This window comes from Lemur catta, chromosome 1, assembly GCF_020740605.2.
Source record: "Lemur catta isolate mLemCat1 chromosome 1, mLemCat1.pri, whole genome shotgun sequence".
NCBI classification, from domain to species: domain Eukaryota; kingdom Metazoa; phylum Chordata; class Mammalia; order Primates; family Lemuridae; genus Lemur; species Lemur catta.
In genome coordinates, this window is record NC_059128.1 from 54,422,851 (window position 1) to 54,443,340 (window position 20,490).

Consider the following 20,490-nt stretch of genomic DNA (forward strand, 5'->3'; position numbering starts at 1 on the left):
CCCAATTCCTCAAACACTTTAAATAATTTTGCCAGTCAGATATCAGTATTACTATTAATGGCTTCGCCTAAGAAATAAAAATGACTACTTTGTTGTATTCTGTACATTTGATTGGAAATCATATGTATTAAGTTGAACTATACTAAACTGATGCTATTCAATAGTTTTGACCTTTAAAAATGGCAATTGTATATGGCTCAACTAAATATGTTTAGTATTAACAAGTTTAAGAAATATGACAAGAGGGGTTCCAAAGCCTCTCAATTCGCCCTTTTACTCTTATCATCTCCTGCCTGTTAGGGGTGTGGCAAGTATTTTTCTAAAATTTCACAATCTTTTATCTTTTTTACATAGCATTTGCAACTTGTGGTTTAAAAATAGTATAAATTTGTATTTTTGTTTTGCTAACTATGGTAAGGAGCAAGTATGAGTAATTGAACGTTTTATAGAGCGAATATACTGTAAGTTCCTTAATGATTTAAGTCAGTGGTTCACAATTTTAACATTCATAACAATCACCAGAGAACTTGTTAAAATTGTTAAAACACAAGTTTCTGGGCCCTATCCCCAGAGATTAACAAATTCACAAATTATGCTAATGATGCTGGGTACTAGAACCAAACTTTGAGAACCACTAACCTGGGTGTTGGAGAGACTTATTTGTAACCAGCCTTTTTCTTTTCTTTTCTTTTTTTTTTTTTGGTCTTTCAGTGGATAAACTCAAGTTGATGAGGTATGAGATATATTCCCTTAAAACCATTTTTGGTAAAGTAGCACATTAGCTCAATTGTAAGATAATTGTAAATTGGATTTGCTTTGACTTGGCTTAGTTGCTACAGTCCACAATTTCACGACAACTGACTCCGAGGAATTAATTTACCAGTCCCTTCTTCCGAACTGCACTGTCCTCTGGCTTGCCAAAAGAAACAAGGGTCGCCCCAGCCTTGCACTTGGAACTCCAAGCCCGAGTCACCTCACTTGCGTTATCAAAGACAGCGCGTCCAGCTTGACAAACTCTGCGGGAGGCTCCTGATAGGGAAGGTTTGGGTCGTCAGTCTAGGAGCCCAAGCCTGACTGGCTGCAGTGGGCAAACCCAACTCCATCAGCGAGTTCTTTCCAATGACTTTCTCTGAGCAAAGGGCGCCCCAGAAGGAGCGCGACGGACAGGTTTCCGACCGGCCGTAGATCACGCAGCAAATTTGCGCCCTGAACCTTCGCCTTCCAGCAGTTGTTGCATTGCCGCCCCACAAGGGGCCACTCGGCCCGAGGATCAACCCCAGCCCCAGCAATCTGGGTCAGGAGAGGCTGTGCAGACCGGCGTTCAGGCTGCGAGCTCGCCCACTTATCTCCGCCCGCGAATATGTCGGCCAAGCCCGATGTCGGCTTAGCGCGCGAGGCTTCTCGGCAGATCGTGGCCGGTGGTTCTGCTGGTAAGGTCGTCCGGCCCCGCCGGAGGCTAGTCTCTTCCGTACCGCGTGTCCCGACAGCATTTCCTGTACAGGTGTCCCAACCGCAGTTCTACCCTCTTCCTCAAAATTCTGCGCTCCCGGCGCAACGCTTGAGCCGCTGAAGCGCGAGAGCAAAGGAGGCGGGAGCGGGCGGCGGAGGCCGGTGCCTCGGGTAAAGCAGCCGCGGCGCCCGCGCGGGCCGCTCTCGGGTTCCGTCCGGCCTTCTCTGTTCCTAGCCTAGCCAGCAAGGGTGGCAGCCCCAAGGCCCGCAGCTTTAAGGAGTCCTTTTTGCCTTGCTGGTTGTTTTACTTGAAAATGTTCTAGTTTCGTATTAGTTTTGCTGTCAATTGTAGACTCTTAGAAGCTAGCTCACATCTTATATAAATCCTGCCTCCCTCATCAAAGTACTTACCTCAGGACTCGGCAGGGCTTCTTAATGCATACTCTGCTTGCTTGGGGACATTTGTGCCTTAAATAGGCACATTAAAATCAAATGCATATGTTAACACATAAAAACACCTTTGATATAATGGACTCACAATTTATGGAGAGTTATGCTGTGGGAAAAAAACCTTTAGAAAAAAATCTATTATAACTAATCTTGGAAATAATTACAGTTAAATGTGGCTGGAGAAAGTTATTAACCATAAGAGACGTCATGTGCATGTAATTTAAAGATATTTAAAATATAAATTATGAGTTGGTTGAAAATTTAATCTTACATACTGTGATGCATTTTTATTATAAATATGTAAAGTATGTATCATAACTGGCTCGTCACCATAAAAGATTTTATAAATGCAGCTATTCTTTTAATAAATTATATTATGGTAACTCTAATAAATCATATTAAGACACAGACTAGAAGATGTCTAATGTTTAACTTTGACTAGGTAAAATTTACTTTATTTTCAAACAAATTTGGACTTTTTATAAGGGACTACTTATGATTAGTTATCATTATGTCATGAACTGCTTGCATCTCAGGTGTACCAAAGCCACCAGATGTGTCTTTTACAATCTGCACACTTTCCTAAAGATGTCATCTTATTAATATAACAATTGAGGCATTGTTTTCTTATAGGTAATTGTGTAATGTCCATTCATTATTATGATGACAGTGGCCCCACTGCTTACATTTTTAGTTGTTTCCCAGGAGTGATGATGAATTTGCACCAATTTATTCACTATTTTAGGGTAAATTCCACAATGTCCAAGGCTCTGCCAGCTGATCACCTGCCTTGTGATCAAAGAAAACTCAGCTGGCCCAAAGGGAAAGTGAGGCTAATTGATCAATATCCTAAGCTATGACAAATGACTCATAAGGCATCTGTATATTGATTTAGACGATCCTACTATATATCAGGCACTGCTAAACTCAAAGAATATTAAAAGTGGATCAGACTCTAATCCCATTTACACTGTTTAGTTGGATAAGTGTTTATTACAAACATAATGGGTGATTCATCATAATTCTTACAATTGTAACTAATATGAATGAAAATTAGGACATTTATAAGAAAAAAGTAGGTGCATAGTTGATTTGTATATTTTGTGCTTTCATAATAGTAAAATAGAGTCATGTCTACTTTTACTTGACTGAAAGCATTTTCATAAAACTTTATATTTATTGCACTGTGATAAATGTAGACTAACACTATTACATAAACTAGGTCAAGGACCAGAAAGCAATCAATATATAGGAGAGGCAGAATTTTAATAAAAACAGAAAATGCATTTGGTTGTCTAGCAACTCGATTCTAATTACTGATACTGCCATTGAATATAATGTGTGTATGTTGGGGGGGGTGTTATATGACCTTTGGGTTATAAAGGGCAAAAACACATTCTGGCTTTTTTAGGGAAAATAAAAAAGAAACTGGGGAGGTTTATTGGAGAGATACCAGGGTATCTCTTGGAATTCAAGGTCTGGAATGCATTCCTGGGACAAACTGGAATCAGGGGATGAAGCATTGAGGGGAACTCAGGAAGTGAACTAATTGCCATCTCTCTCTCTCTCTCTTTTTTTTTTTTTTTTGAACTAAAATGGTTCAAATATTTATTGTTTGGAAGTAGAGTAAATATGTTGATTGACTTTTTTTTTTTTTTTTTTTAAAACATCTCTTCTCTTTCTCAAGTGGTCAAGCATTCCCAAGGCAGCAGGGAGGTGGGAATAATAGGGCCACAAGTATTACTACTACAGCTGTTAGGATAGCTTGCCATAGTTTCACGATTTTGCCTGGTAAGGAGTAAACATGCCAAAATAGATTCAGAGAGTTTCTTACTTACACAGACAGCAAAAGTAAGTCATCATGGTACCAGTTCCCTGTGCCCTAGTACCACAGACAACACTGAACTGAAGCCCAGAGGGTAGGTGTTGTGAGTGGTGGGTCACTCTGCTTTTGAGGACCTACCTCTAAACCACAGCCAAGCAGTTTTATAGACTTATGCTGAAGTCTGCAGTTGTAATCTACGTGGGGGTAAGGTGGAAGGTCTTGTGCTGTACTGAAACTAGAGAGATGGATGGGCAAATGGCCTTGTGGCAATCTTCTGCAGGACAAGGAGGAGAAACGGCCTCTTAATAGCTCCTCATGGGCTGCTTACCTTCCCTTTCACTTGGAGAAATTACAGGACATTCTGTAGAGTCAGGCCAGACTGTGGTCAAGCCTTGCCTACCCAGCCTATGTGGAGATCTATGTCACGCTGTGTAGCTATTTCCCTGTGTTCTCCTGGTGTCCACATCAGTCTTCTTTCTTACGGTTGACTGCTGTTTTCTGCTCTTCTAGTCCATGTAGCAGAATGTAGTCCCTAGCAGATTCTAAGTATACATGCTCTTGGCTTCTGTTCCTTACAGAGAGCAAGAGACTGACTTGGTTTTTTTCAGTTCTAGTCCAAAATCCTGGGATAAAGACTCAAAATAACCCAGCATTGGCAGGGGCCCACCTCTGCAGCAATCAACTGTAGGCAATCCCTATGTAGACTGGTGGGGAAGGTAGGTTGGGGAACCTTAGGGGAGATTATTTTCCAGAGGAAAAAACTAGATGGATCATGAGATAGGCAATAGGTGTTCTCTATAACAGTATATGCCTGCCTCTTATTAGAAGATGGTTTGTAATATTTTCATTTAAAAGACTAAAGAGATTGGTGCATTGACAATTGCTTGGACAATATAGATCTAAAGCCTGGCCTTGAGATTGTAGCTACAGCTATTATATATAGAACTTGTTACCAGTGGCAACTTTGTCTTATGTGATGAAGGCTGCGCTCAAGACAAGTCCATATGTACTGGATTTTTACAGAGCAGGCTTCTAGTCTGTGTTCTCAGCTTCAAGTATTAGCATAAGATTCAAGTGAGAGAGTCATAGAAGCCAATGATGAGAGCTTTAGGAAGATCGACTAGGCCCAGCACTGCAAAGGGGGTAAAGATGAGAATGAGAAGAGGTCACTGGATTGGACCTTTGGTACTCAAATTGTGGTCCATGGATGAGCAGCCGGAATGAGTATGGTAGCACCTGAAAGCTTGTTGAAAATGTAGGATCTCAGGCCTCACTCCACACTGACTATATCAGAATCTTCATTTTAAGAAGGCCCCAAGTCGTTGGTTTGTATTATATAAAGTTTTAGAAGCATTGTGTTAGAAGATCTTTGAGAAAAAATATTCATGGATTGGGAAGACCAAAGCCAAACTGCAGAGGGTTGCCAAGTGAAATCTGTCTTGGTTTTCATGGCTGACCAGAAAGAGAAGAATGAATTCTGTATTCCTTAGTACGTGCCCTCAATTTAGCTTTCAGGCTTATTTTCCATCCCTCTCCTACACATTCCATCCAGTTTCTGCTAAATAGGTTTGCTCACCATACTTGGATGTTGCCTATACCTTTCCATCTTTATTCTCAGTGCCTGGAATGTCTTCCCCCTTATTTTCTCTACTAATCAAAATGCTATTCATTTTCCAAGGCCCAGCTTGAAAATGATTTTCTGCATAAATGTTCCCCAGATGGCCTCTACAGCTCCATCCAGCTTTGACATTCTGATTAACACGTGAATGATGCAAATAATAAAGCTAGCCAACATTTATTGGGTAAATACTAAATGCCAGACCCAGTTCTAAGCTTTGCATGTATTAACATTTTTAATCCTCACCACAACTCCACAAGGTAGGCAGGATTATAATCCCCAGTTACAGGGAAAGACACTGATGCGCAGAGGAGATAATTAACATGCCATGGTTGAACAAGCATGCAGCCGTTTTTACAGGAAATGAGGGGTAGGAGAGGGACTGGGAGAATGCTGTTCCCACTGCCAGGCAGTTTTTGAAGCCGGAAAGCTCAAGTTGCATCTACTAGCTATCCTTATCTCTGGAGCTCTGATTAGTTTACATTCCTTAAAAGAACTCTTTTATCTACAAATACAATCCTTACAGTTTTTCCACTGAATAGTATCTTGCTCACTCCAAATAATTGCTTCTGTATAGGAAAAAAATTAGCTTTCAAGAGCATGGTTCCACCTCAGACCTTCCCATTCTCCCTAATGACCAGTTTGGGCCCTTTCGTGTATTTTTAAAGCCGTTGGGGTTGTTCTTATTTTCCATGTCATAGAGGAGCCTGTTAGGCCCACACAGATGGTCATTCTCTACAGCCTCTCACAGGGTTTTCACATCCAACCTCAGAACCTCCCAGGGTCTGTGACAAAGTCCCCTTGGGGCCCTGAGAGGCCCTGCTCTTGCCAGGGCCTGTCAGGCTTCCTCCTGATTCATGCCTAGGCCCTGTCCACACTGAATTCCCTTCTACAGTGGCAACTCTAGGACCCTCCTCCTGCCTCCCGGAATCTTATATCCCTCAAAGTCAGCAAGGCCAACTCAGAATGATTCCTATAGCATTATTCCCTTCTATATACCATGTACATGAGCACTGTGATGGCAAGACACTGATTTATTTTCCAAAATTTCTAGGCTGCTGGTCCCTCCTCTCCAACCTCAACTTAGTCCCTTGTGTCTTGTAGGGACTTTCACTCCACCACATCTTCATCAATTATTGTGTTTTTACTTTGTGCATCTCTCTGGAGTCCATTGTTTTCATTGAAATTAATTGTTTTAGCCAAAGTATTCTGGAAACAAGTTTTCCAATTTTACACTAGGCATAATTCAAGTACTTTGTGCAGTGTAATCTCACTAATTACCTTCAAAGAGTCAAATGAGAGTGAAATGAAAGAACTTTTTGGGGGAGAGAAACCTGGGATTCATGCATAGGCTTCTGGGAGAGTAATTGTCTGAAAGTATATGCAAATTGTGCCCTATTCTGATAGGGAGAGAGTCCAAGGCTTTTAACCTAAAAAGGTTAATAAAGCATAAATAAATAAAACATAATAAAAACATAAAGGATAATTTCAAATCTTCATTTTTTTAACCAATCTTCTATATCTTATGCTTCATTTTCACAAGATTTCTACCTTTTCTTACTTTAACATAATAGTTAAAATACAGTTAAAAGAAATTCCTTAATAGTCAGTGTGTATACTAGAAGTCTTCTGGATTTTAATTTGGACTAGGTAATAAAAGGGCTGATACACCAGGGGGTAATGAGGGTTAAATTTTTGATCAAGGAAAATTCTTTTTTAGAATGGGTGCAAAGGGGACACACATGTGATTTGGATAAATGGCACCTTTGGAAATTCAGGATTTGGGAAAATGTAATTGTTTGATAATAAATAGCAGGTTATAGTGAAACAGGTGAGCCTTTATGACACATCAAAGGGAGGCTGGAACCCATTATCTGGGTAATTAGGGAGGAAAAAAATCCCCCTTATTTCAACCACACAGGAGGAAGCAACTCTGTTGCTCAAATTAATTATAAAATACCCTTAAGGGATGTGTTTTAATTAAAATGTAGCTTGTCTATCTTTAAGAAAATCTAGTTCTCTAAAATAGGAATTTAAGAACAAATAAAATATGAATTGCATAACCACATTTCAAAGGATATCTTATTTTACTCTCCTTCCCTACAAGATGTTTTAAAAGTGTAAGTACTCTTAATATGTGGGTACCTGATTCAACTGACATAAAACGTAAAACAACTTTTACACAATGTTCTAGGAACATATTGTTAAACCAGCCCTTCCTCACCTCCCCCTTGCTCCGAGACTCGATTTATAACATCTCAGAGCATTGAGAACCAGGTGTTTCAGAGTATAGCACAGTAGGTGCTCAGAAATGTTTGTTGACTATATTAATAAATAATTATCAGAAGCCCAAGCCATAGAGTATTATTCTTAGGCTCCTACTCTGAAGAAAGAAAAGTATTCAGGGGTTCTAGTCATTAGACAACATTTGCAATAATATTATACTTTCTTTCAACAATACTTTCTTTTGTTGAAATCATTCAGTAAATGTGAAAAAAATACCTTTAGGTCTAAAATCTCTGTCACCTTATGAGTGAGAGGCTTATGATAATCTTTTTATTTATGTTTCATTTCTCATTCCAGTACCACAAACTGAAAACAATTGCACAAATCCTTTTCAGACATTTTTATGATTTAAGTAGGTGATATCTTTAAAATGACAATGCATGAAAGAAACCATGTTAATGGACTTCTATAGGATTTTCACAATTGTACTAGATTTTAACTGGTTTTTGTTACCTATTTCCTTTTCCTTTTTCTTTCATTCTCACGTTATTATTATATATAAATTGGCAGACAATTATTTTCCAAGTAATTAAGATATTTAAATGTTTTTGTCAATTATTTCACACTTTCATATGATCACGGTTTATACACATTGTAAATATTCTATTAGATCTGTATTTTTTAATTTATTTATATAGACCTTATATTAGTTGGTAGGGTTGCCAGAACAATGTACCACAAACTGGATGGCTTAAACAACAGGAGTTTATTCTTTCATAGTTCTGGAGGCTGGAAGTCCAAAGTCAAAGTGTCATCAGGGCTGGCTCCTGGAGGCAGTGAGGGAGAATCTGTTCCTTGCCTCTCTACTAGCTTCTGGCAGTTGCCAGCAGTCCTTGGTATTCCTTGGCTTGTGGACACCGCACTCCAATCTCTGCTTCCATTGTCACATGGCATTCTTTCCCTGTCTATCTATTTGTGTCCCTCTTCTTATAATGACATCAGTCATTGGATTAGGGTCCACTTTAATTCAATATGACCTCATCTTGATGACATCTGCAAAGACCTTATTTCCAAATAAAGTCACATTCACAGGTACTAGGGTTAGAACTTGAACACATTTTTTTCAGGGACACACACAGTTCAACCCACAAGAGACATTCTATTGTATTTTTCACCTCATGTTGTGTTTCTGAAATTCACATCCCATGTCTCAAGATATGGCCCTGTGTTCCTCCCTTTCACAGTCAACCTTTCTGAAAAGTTCCTCACTCAGTCTTCAGCTTACTGCAATTGGGATATCCATCTTTACCTTTCTGCTGAACCTGTTAACTGCTGCTTTTCATTTCGAATTCTATCAAGTCTTTGTGGAATTTCACATTTCTGACCATTTTTTCTCTTTAAAGGGTCTCTGAGGTTGATTTTCGCCCCCTTCTTTTCATCTGATCGCTCTTTTACTGTCTCCTTTTCTGGCTCCTCTTCCCCTTTCCTCAAAAATTGATATTCTACATAGTTCTAAGTTCTCTGCTCCTCACATTCTGTTATCTCCCTGAACAAGCCCACCTACTCTGTGGCTTCAGTATTACCTATTTGCAAGTTGCTCCCAGATCTGTATCTCCAGCTTTTTTGTGCCCTGCAGACTCACATTTCTAAGGTATACAGTAGAAATAACATGGAATTGAGGGTCAAGTGGACTCTATTTATTTTCGAACATGTTTTAGAGATATATTTTGAAACTAGTATCAGATCTTCAAATACCATTTTCTCTTGGTTGTATACTTTTGCTCATCCCTATTTTGAATTCAGTTTTTTAAATTTTTCTTATTTCAAAATATTAAGGGAGTGCAAATGTTTTTGTTACATGGATTGCTTTTGTAATGCTTGAGTCACGGCTGTAAGTGTGCCTAACACCCAAATAGTGTTCATTGTACCCTTTAGGTAGGTTTTTGTCCCTCCCCTCCTCCCCCCTCCCCCCTGCTTGATTTCCAATGACTTATACTTCCCTCTGTCCACATGTGTGCCCATCAGTTAGTTCCAATTTAATAGCTAGTACATGTGATATTTGTTTTTCCATTCTTGAGATACTTCACTTAGGATATTGGTCTCTAGTTCCATCCAAATTGTCGCAAAAGGCATTCATTCATCCTTTTTATGGCTGAGCAGTACTCCCTGGTACTGCTCATATACACAACATATACCTGGTACAAAACATATACCACATTTTGTTAATCCACTCATAAACTAATGGGCACTTCAGTTGATTCCACATCTTTGCAATTGTGAATTGTGCTGCAATAAACATTCGAGTGCAAGCGTCTTTTTGATGAAATGACTTCTTTTCCTTTGGGAAGATACCCAATAGTGGGATTGCTGAATTGAATGGTAAGTCTACTTTTAGTTCTTTGAGAATCTCCATACTGTTTTTCATAGAGGTTGTATTAATTTGCAGTCCCACCAACAGTGTATAAGTGTTCCTTTCTTTCTGCATCCATGCTAGCATCTATCAGTTTTGGACTTTCTAATAAAAGCCATTTTAAATGGGGTAAGGTGATATCTCATTGTGGTTTTAATTTGCATTTCCCAGATGATTAGTGATATTGAACATTTTCATATGTCTATTGGCTATTTGTCCATCTTCTTTTGAAAGGCTTTTGTCCCTGTCTTTTGCCCACTTTTTAATGGGCTGTTTGTGGGGGTTTTTTTTGTTTTATTTTGTTTTTTTTTGCTGATTTGCTTAAGTAGATTCTGGATATTAGTTATTTATCAAACGTACAGTTTACAAATATTTTCTTCCATTCTGTAGTTTGTCTATTTGCTCTGTTGATTATTTCTGAGTTCGGTTTTTTTATTCATTTTTTTTTGTCATCTTAAGTCACAAGTGAAATTTGTTAGGTGTTTGTTTGGGTTGAGGGGGTCCTAACTAATTATAACAGTCAATAAATAGGATAAGATAAATGTCTTATCTTTTTGAGTACTAACATTTATTGAATGCTTACTATGCATAAAGCACCTTACTTTGCTTAAATCATCTATATTAATTTGTAACTTCTTGAAGATGAGAAAAGTGAAGCTCAGGGAAATTAAGTAACTTGCTCAAGGCCAGTGACAGAGCACAGACTCAAACTTTGTTCTCTTTGTTTTCAAAGCTTGAGCTCTCATCCACTATTCCACCCTGCCTCTTAGAGTGCAGAATGAGAAATCAGGCAAGCAGCCCCATATATGTATTGCCCCCATAGGGCTTCTTTTCTCTCTGGTTGGGTTAAGTATCATAGCTGCCTTGGGAACTTGAGTATTGATGAACAGAGTCTGTACTTGGTGCAACAGGCCATTTCTTGTGTTTGTAGGACTTTCAAATGCCAGCTGTAGTTCATATATAAAATTCTCCACATTACCCAGCAGGGGGCTCTGTCAGCATCAATAGGGGCATCTCTTTCTGCCAGCCCCTCCAGGCAATTGATTAGGAATGGGCCAAACCTCAATCCTCATGTATTACTAATATTAACGGAACCCTTATACAACCAGGTAAGTTTCTGGAGTGTCTCACTGAAGTGAGAGCAATACCAGAATGGATGGACGGGAAGAGCACGTTTGTGAAAAAGGAGGGATCTTAAGGTGCATGAAATAGGTTTGTCTTGAGCCTTTTCTTTTGTATGAGTCTGGTTGCTTTAGGTTAAGTGCAAGGGTGAATTTAGTTTAATGTCCGTAAAAACTACAATGGACTGCTATAGGGAGAAGGCATAACTTCCTTATCTTTGGAGAAAGAAGAATGAAATGTATGTTTCAATAGAATCGGATGAACCCAAAATGGAACTGTGACCAAAATGAAAATTTCAGAATGTGGTGGGGGAGGAGGAAAAGTGGGAGAGCGAGAGAGGGAGAGGGAGAGGTAGAGGGAGAGGGGGAGAGAGATGGGGAGAGAGAGAGAGAGAGAGAGAGAGCAAGAAAAATAAAGAAAGACAGGACATACCAATGTGCTAATATTTCTTGAAAAGTGACCAATATTTATGGACTAGAAAGTGTACCAAATCAGAGTAATACAATGTGGGAAACATTGGTTTTAGTTTTTGTTGCTTAGGCTGCTATAATTAGTATTATTATTTGGGGGAATGATTGTAGAAATAGGTTAAAATACTTTGGAATAAATTGCAAAATCTTCTCCAGAGATTTGAGAATGAGCAGGGTTGTTTTGGAGCATCTTTCTAGGGGAGTACATTTGATTGGCTAGTGTATCACAGTGGACGTTCATGTCTGAATCGAAGATAACGTTCTGCACTTGTGCAGACCTATAGGTGGTGCTGTCTTCCTATAATTTTGGTGAAAAAGGAAAGCTTTCTGCAGATAGAGTTAGATCTAGAAATGGGTTAACTTCTAATTAGATTTCCACCATTGCAAAGCAGTTAGAACAGGTGCCTTACATAGATCACAGAGGATTCTACACCTGAGAAATACAAAAGATTGTACTTTTGGAATTAATTTTTCCATTTAATTATGATTCTCAGCTGTGTATGGAAAATAGGTTTATATATAAGTAAGAAAGAGAAATGGAAGAAACTATTTCTATTTGCTATAATATTTATTTTCTCTATGGTGGTTCTTACTTTGGAATTTGAAGTAGAGTCCTGGATCAAACAAAACTTTTTCTCCAAGTTCTTAGGGCTAGAGTGTATATTCCAGTAATAGTAAATTATAAACTTCTGTGAGCAGGAGCTATAGTGCTAAATGCATAGTTGTTTTTATTTACATATCTGAAGCAGCTACTGAAAATGCCATTTCTTGTTTTAATCTACTGGCTTTTAACATAAGATATTGGGGAGAGTTATGAATAATATTATTTTTCTTAAACATAAGTTCTAAACAGGAATTTTTTCAGGATAATATATACTGTGTTGTGGATTTAGTTTGTAAATGAGAAATACAAATGCTTGCTGCTGTAAATAAACTTTTAACCACAAGATGGCAGTATAACTTTCCCATGTCTTTAAAAACTTTTTTTTTTTTTTTTTTGGTTAAATGATTACTAAATTAAACAGAGTACTTTTTCTTTCTTAATGAGAAATGCATACAGCCAAGGAATTTTAGGACAATTATATAAAGAGGATGAATATTGAAAGTACCGTAATAAATATACAAAGTATTAAAGACTAGTGATTTTTTTGATTTAGCGGTTTTAGTTGCCCTAAGAAAACATTTGTTTTATATTCTTTAACATTGAAATAGGACTGTAATGATATCAAAATGCTAAGGCATATCAGAAACTTTGTTTTACAGGACAATACAGTTTCATCGTGTTTGCCTGATCGAGCCTCAAGAAGTGATAAGACTTTTTCTGTTTCCTTCATTAGTTGGTAGAGATATGCATGGGTATATACCTTCTATTCTTTTGAGCACATGTATGCTGGATATTAGAAATTCAACAGAGAAGCAAGGAAGGGAAGAAAAAGAGAGAAAAATAGAAACACTGGTATCTAAGTTAAACAAAAAGCAGCGGTGAGAATGATGTCTACGTTATTCTTGTGGGATTTATATCTTCCATAATCAAAAAATGGATCATCTGTTCATTCAATAGTTAAATGGCCATAATCTAGTATTATATGTGCTTATAAAGTTTTCATTGGTATGCTTACATAATATGTAGTGTTATGTTTCACTCTGCAAAGATGCTTATCACAATTATTTTAGTTTTCCTTGATTTTTTGTCATTAATTTAAAAGATTACAATCGATCTATTTCTTGTTTTCTAAGTCTTGCAAAGAGTGAGCCCCTGTTAAGTAGAGGCCAGGTCTTGTTTATTTTGTATCTCCAGGCCTAGTAGAGTGCTTAGAATATAGTAGCTACTCAATACATATATTTTTATTCAAATAGCATTTGCCACAAAGCAGTGAAATTCCATTGAAACCTGTTTTGCTTATGTACTCCTCCCTAATCAGACATAAATATTGCAGAGGTTAAAAAAAATATCATCTGATTTAGAAGCCAAATACTTTGAACTCTTTCATAGCATTTTATTTTGCTGATAGTGGAAGGAATGTTCCTTGTAGGAGTCATAGTTTCTCAGAGCAACATTGAAAATATAAATTTTGTGTTTTGACCTAAAGTGTATCTAAATGAAGATGATCCTATGCTAAACAGTATGATTTGCTCTCTATAATATAATATATGACATAATCAATATAAAATTCACAGTTGCTGTTTCTGTGCAGCTATACACAGAAATATTTTATTTTGTAAACTCAAAAAGAAAGTCTTCTACTTCCCATTATTTATATAAGTTAGAAATGGATGATACAATTTTGTAAAACCACTTTTATGGGCAAGTTGAATGAAAAAAAAGATAGTTATCATGCGTAGGGAAGACATATAAGAAAACTATATAAGAAAAAATAAGAAATATAGTTACCATGTGTGAGAAAAAGTATAGTCTCAGGTAATACCCTAAATGTGTAGGTCATGTTTCAAAAATATGTAGTTTTAGGTGAGTTGTTTGACATTAGGGTGCATTTCTCCCTAGAATAATGTTATGTAATTCATGGGCAAGCCACAAAAATCTTACTATTATTATTCCTTTTTTTAAAAAAACAATCCTGTAACAAGTATGAAATACCACTAATAGGAGCAATGATCCCCAGGGCATTTAGGATCCTAAGCCAAAATATAGGGTCCTCTATCCTGAGGCTGGCTTCCCTGGAGCTTTTAAGAGCTCTAAGGGGTGAGAAGTGGGGGAGATACTCAGATGTGGAGTGGCTTCTCCTTGGCAAGGAGATATGGAGGCACCAGCAGCCAAGAGGAAAAGGGTTCCAGGCAGGGCCAGGAAGGCCATTTGAATACGGCCTCACATTCACAGAGGGCTTCATAAATTTAAATTTTTGAGATTTCTTTCAAGTATGACTAGATATAAAGTCATTGTCTTTGCCATTGCAATTGTGTAGGTTAAAATAATTACTGTGTGACATGTAGGCATTTAAAATAAACTACATTTTAACAACCATGTATGTTAGTTAGCATTTTTTACTTTTTAACATATTGAGAGTCTCAAAAAAATAGGATAGTCTCTTGAGTCTCTTACAACCTGTAAGAGGCTCTTGTCCTAAGGGACAAAAGTGAATGGGTTCTAGAGCTTCTTACTCCAGTGGTTCCTGGTACATATTTGTGCAATGAATAAATGGATGGAGGGATGTATGGTGAGTGGTCAGACAGTAGTGAAGGAGCAAAGGGGAAGTGCAAACCAAAGAGCTAGGAATAAAAGAAGGCACCAAGTTTGGAGAAAATGGGGGTCACAGTGATCATTAATATGTATGGGTTGTTAGCAAATTAACTATTTCTAGATTTGAAGATGCCTGCATTTTTTGTCATTTTTTTTGCAGTTTATATAAATCTATATATTCTTACATTTGAATAACATGAGAGGAGTCACACACACTTTTTTTTTAGAGATGAGGTTTTGCTCTGTCACCCAGGCTGAAATGCAGTGGCACAATCATAGCTTCCTGCAACCTCGAACTTCTAGCCTCAAGCCATTGTCCCACCTCAGCCTGCCAAGTATTAATAGCTAGGACTACAGCATATGCCACCATGCCTGGCTAATTTGAGAATTAAAAATCTTGGTCTATTTGGTACTCTGCTTTGTCCCCAGTGCGTAAAACAGGACCTGGTATAGGACAGGTACTCAGTAAACATGTGTTGAATGAATAGATGAATGAATAAATGTCAAATTATTTTGGTTCTCAATTTTTAATGTTAATTAATTTAAAACTTCTAAACCTTTCATCAATATAGTAGAGAACATATTATTTCCTAAACAATCTGAAGGAAGTTAATGCAGTTCCCTTCATGCCCAGTGTCATTAGTGGTAAGGTTAACCATTGCTGCTCACCTGCCACCAAATTCAGACATTACCTCAGGAACCAGGCACTGTCCAGGATTCACTATTCCATTGTATTCCTAGTAGCTGCAAAGGAAGAAAAAGGAAATACAAAAGGGCCCTAGTTTTCCTGCCCTAATTACTCTAAGTAGGAGTCAATCTTGGAGGGACTTTAGTTCTAGGTACTCTAAGTCCCATCAATTCTGCAAACCTAGATAGTTGTCTTCCTGGGCTTCCTGGATCTTGTCTGTGCATGTTTCTTCCCAATACCTGGCTTCCCAGGAATGGTTATAAGAAGAATAGAGTACTGATTATTGAATTCCTTACTGTTTGGAGGTAGATTTGTTTTCTCAAGCTCAAAGGGTACTGTGTTAGTCGTATTTTTTTCTAGTCAATCTTTCTACTTATCACCTCCTGCTTCAGGGATACCCAAGTCAGTCCCACATGTGTGGCAGTCAAATGACAGAGGACTTATTCAGTGTGGTCATAGTAACCTAATCTTAATTTTCTGTTCTGGTCTATTAAATTCCTACTGTGGCATTCCAAAGAGTTATATAGCTCATTTGTGTGGGGAAAATATGAGTGTATGTGTAATATATACATTGAAAACATTGATCTACCTCATCTTTATTCTCTGATCTTTGTTTTGGAATTACATAGTTTTCCAAAAACAGTTACGTAGTTGACAAACTTTTGAGTCTGCTATAAGGTTATTGATAAGCAAGGAAATAAGTACTACTGAGATCAACCAAGAAGAAGAAAATAAGGTTCCGCATTAAGAGACATCTGTGTTTTAATAGTGAACGTTACCTTACAAAGAGAATAGAGGTAAGAAGGGGAGGTGGTGTTCTGTGGGGATTCTGATGTTCTGCTGCCTGACATCAGATCCCAACTCTGATACTTACTAGCTGTGTTACCTTGGGCAGGCAGCTTAAAGTCTTTGTGCTTCACCCATAAAATAAAACTAGGATGCCATCTACTTCATAAGGTTGTTGGAAGGATCAGATGGATTGCTAAATGTAACGTGCTTAGAATTGTGCCTACCACTTAGTGAGTGTTCTGTGTTAGTTATTATTAATGGAGAGGGAAAATGTACAAGTATTTAAGTATCTTCCAAACATTTTTTAAGAGCTTCACAGATGACTGACAAGTATGAATACATGCATATACACTAACTGTAATTCTCTTCTAAATGTATAGTGTAAACTGTATTTCTGTTTACTTTCTATAAACTTAATCTTATTTCACTATTTTGTTCCAAAACCTAGATATCATTAACATAATCTTTTTTACCAGACGATGAAGTTGTCTTTTTAGTTCTAAAGTAGAGTCATTAGGTTGCTTCTGGAGGCTTCCTTTCCAGTATTCTAAAGTGGGTCCACAGGAGTGATTCTGAACTCATATCATAGTAGTCACTCTATCAAATAATTTGGGTCACTTTCCTCCCCTAAGACCTACTTTTTTAAAAAAGAAGGGAATTTATATGTTTGTAGATATTCTATTATATTTATCATTCATAACAAATTTTGAGGTATTAAATTACATAATATTATTTGGAGAAAATTTTATAAATCATTATTATAATAATCAAGATAAATAAAGTCCTTGTCTTTAAATTATTCCATATCCCACCCCAATGATAAAGAAACCACCTGATTGACAACTACTGATTTATGGATTAACTAGGGTCTGTCAGTCTTTTTCGCAGGATTTGAAGGTAACATTATTACTCAAGTTTGCAATTAGGTAGCTCTCCTTTTCTCATTAGCTTCTATATATTTTTTCTAATCCCTCAACCACAAGGTTCAGTGTTCTCAGTCAGGGCCTGTTCTAAGCTTCCTACCAAGGCACTCCATGCTTTTCTGACTCTTGTCAATAGCTGCCTAATCTGCCTTTTTAAAACCCTGATTTTATTCTAGGAAAACAGTAGCTAAATTGATAAATTTAATTAATTGTATTTTTTTCCATGGCGATAATGTGTTAAATGTTAAATTTCCAACAATTTAATCCTTTTTGATGAGTTCCATATTGTGCCTTTCCTGCAGACAAAGTTTAAGGTATGGTAGGAAAATCAGGAAAAGGATATTTTGACCCACTTACAAAATAAATGGGCCCTGTCTGCTCCATTGCCCCAAATGTTGGAGAAAGCACAATAAGTATTTTTCACAGAGCCCCAGATATCTGATCCATTGTGCTAATGATTATGGCATTATCAGTCAAATGCCTTCACTCCATTTCATCTTGGTTCCTTCCCAACAAACACTACCACCACCACCACCACAACCACCCAAGCAAATAAACAGACATATTAAAATGCTTTCTACCTGGGCTTTAAGCAGCTGTCCTATTATTTACACACTGACATTTTTATGTTACTATGTCTACTTTCAAAAGTATTTTTTAAATTAGCTCTCCCCAATGTCCATGAATTCATTCAGAAAACATTTCTTGAGTGCTGTGTGTATGCTAGGCCCTGTGATAGCAGGTACATGTGGCTATTCTGATTTTAACCATGAGGAATGTGCAGTTTAGAAAGGGTGGTAACAGTTAGTCGAGCCTGTTTGCCAGAAGGCGGGTGCTTAGTTCACCAAGCTTCACTAAAATTTGATACTTTTGCTTTTGTAAGCCGGTTAGAAGCATTGCATGAAAATCCTGCCAAATTTTGTCCCTTTTTGTCCAAACTTTTTTAACTTGAAAAGGAATCTCAGTGTGTAAAACTTTCCATTATAAGGCCACCTGTAAACTTAAAACAGTCAAACTGTTTTTTCAGCTGCCTGCAGCTCTGTTTCTCAACTGACTAATACTGACAGATAAAGATGGCTTTCCCCTGAGAAAGATTGTTTTGTTTGTGGTTGTTCTGTCACTACCAGGAGGGACAGCTCCCCTGATCCATAGGGAACACAGAGATGCGGTTTACAGACAGACTTATATGCTGACTAGCAACTAAAAAAATAATAGTCAGATAATGATTTCATTGTTCCTTCCTGTGTCCATGACAACTGAGAGGTATGCAGCTAGACCGGGACACTGCCTGGGAGTATTCTTTGCTTCAGATATTACTATTTTGAGAAAATTTACAATTCATTCTGACAATCAGGCTGAGGAGAAAAGTGTACATTTCCAATATCTGGCTTTTTAGGGTTGTATATTCCTGAAGGTAATTCTTCTTTCACTTCTTCTATTACCAAGCATTATGACTTACACCTTAAAAAATCTGTTTATGACATAGTTTCTACCTTGATGATAGTCAGTGATGAAGAGTTACCACTCTGGAGTTGGACAGAGATGTTAGAGTTATGTCTCAGCCAATTAGCACCCATGGGACCTTGGACAAGTTTCTTAATCTTTCTAATTCTCATGTCCTTAGTCATAAAATAGGAATAGTAACAGAATCTTTCTCTATAAGGTTGTTGTGAGTTAAATGAGGTAAAGCACATAAAGTACTTAGCCTGCTGCTTGGCATGAGTAAGTTTACCATAAATTGGTTTGTTGCTGTTGTTACTATATTAATCTCCCCTACAAGACTTGTGAGCTCCCAGAGCAGTGGTTCTCAGCCTTGACTACATTTTAGAATCACTTGGGTAACTTTAAGATCCTGATGCCATGGCCACACCCCAGAATGATTAAATCAGAATCTCTGGGGGTTGGACCCAGGACTCAGCATTTTTTAAATTGCTACAGCTGATGCCAGTGTGCAGCCAAGGTTGAAAAATACTGTTTTTGAGGATGGGACCCATATCATATCAAAGTACTTAGACAAAAATGCATGAATAACGTACTAAAGTAGATATTTTGAAAAATAAAGATAATATAATCTAGAAAAATATAAAAAGTCACACATAGTACCTTGCATATTTTGTTTCAAGTATTTTGAATAACTGAATAGGGAAAAGTAAAATTACATGATTTTTCAAAGGGCAACTTACTCCCTATCATAGCACAGTAAATCTGCTAGGAAAAAAAAATGGAAAATTATGACAGAAATGGGAACCTACATTTTGGATGTGTGAGATGCAAGTTATACAAATGAAAACTATACTAAAGCAAAATTGTTTTTACATTTTAATGGATTTTTAGAAATGATTTGATTAAAAGAAATAATCATAAAGACAATTCAGTAATATTTTAACACAAAAACCATTATAAATTCAAACACTTCCCACTTAGATCATATCTATATTTGTTTAAATTTTGGGGAAAAACACTGGCAAAACACAAAAACGTGCCTTTACATGCTTATGCTGAATAAGCATCTTTAGCTAGCTATTACAGTATTCAACTTTAGGAACTTTTGGAATAGGAAGGCTAAAATCGGGGATAAACTCAATTGTATTAATTATTTAAGAAAGCTTGAATTTCTTCCTGGTAATCCAAAATAAATTATTATTAAGTTCCTAAGATTTTATAAAGTTAAAAAAAAAGGTACTGCCAGAATTAACTTTCCCAAAGGAATTTCTTAGCCTCCAGTTCTTTAACTAACTGTATTTTCAAAATAGAATTTCCCAATATTTCAACACATCATATTATTTGGTAAGCATATTATTTCAATTTTAACCTTCAAAAGAATGTTTTTTAAATAAATATTTCATCTAATATTCAGTATGTGTTTCTCTGCATGTACAATTTCAACCTAGATATATTGTTGATAATCATCATAGTGATTATACTTGTTTGCTACTGCTAGTTTTACCGTTACTTTTGTATATATGCTCTCATTCAGTTCTTTCAATAACTCAGTGAGGGTGCAGATTAAGAATCAGCCTCACTTTATAGTTGGGAAAATTAAGACAGTTTATTAGTGGGTAGTTCAACAGAACCAGGTCAAAAATTCTTGGTTTTTAGTCAGATGTTTCTTTCATTAACTCATTGATGCGTTTACCAAGCATTATCAAAGGGCAGATATGTCAGATGCAGTTCTAGGCAATGAACATCCAAGATGAGCAAGACATAGTTCTTTTTTTTTTTTTTTTAACCAGCTGAATTTATGAGGTGAGATCTTTTTCAAGTATAATGTTTTGTAATTGTACACTCTGCATTATTATAACAACAGTTATATGTTATAAAAAT

The 20,490-nt window shown here is 37.0% G+C and overlaps 1 protein-coding gene across 2 annotated transcripts in view; it reads left to right on the top strand.

Moving 5' to 3' along the window:
* The first annotated feature begins 1,134 nt into the window (after positions 1-1,134).
* The window catches only part of SLC25A21 (solute carrier family 25 member 21), a 464,300-nt gene continuing 444,944 nt past the window's right edge, over positions 1,135-20,490 (top strand). The window contains exon 1 of one of the 2 annotated variants that reach the window (XM_045568367.1): positions 1,135-1,430. In XM_045568367.1, the coding sequence (XP_045424323.1) occupies positions 1,361-1,430 (70 nt within the window). In that variant the 5' untranslated portion in view covers positions 1,135-1,360. The remainder of the gene's footprint in view (positions 1,431-20,490) is intronic. The other variant, XM_045568373.1, reaches the window with a different exon arrangement.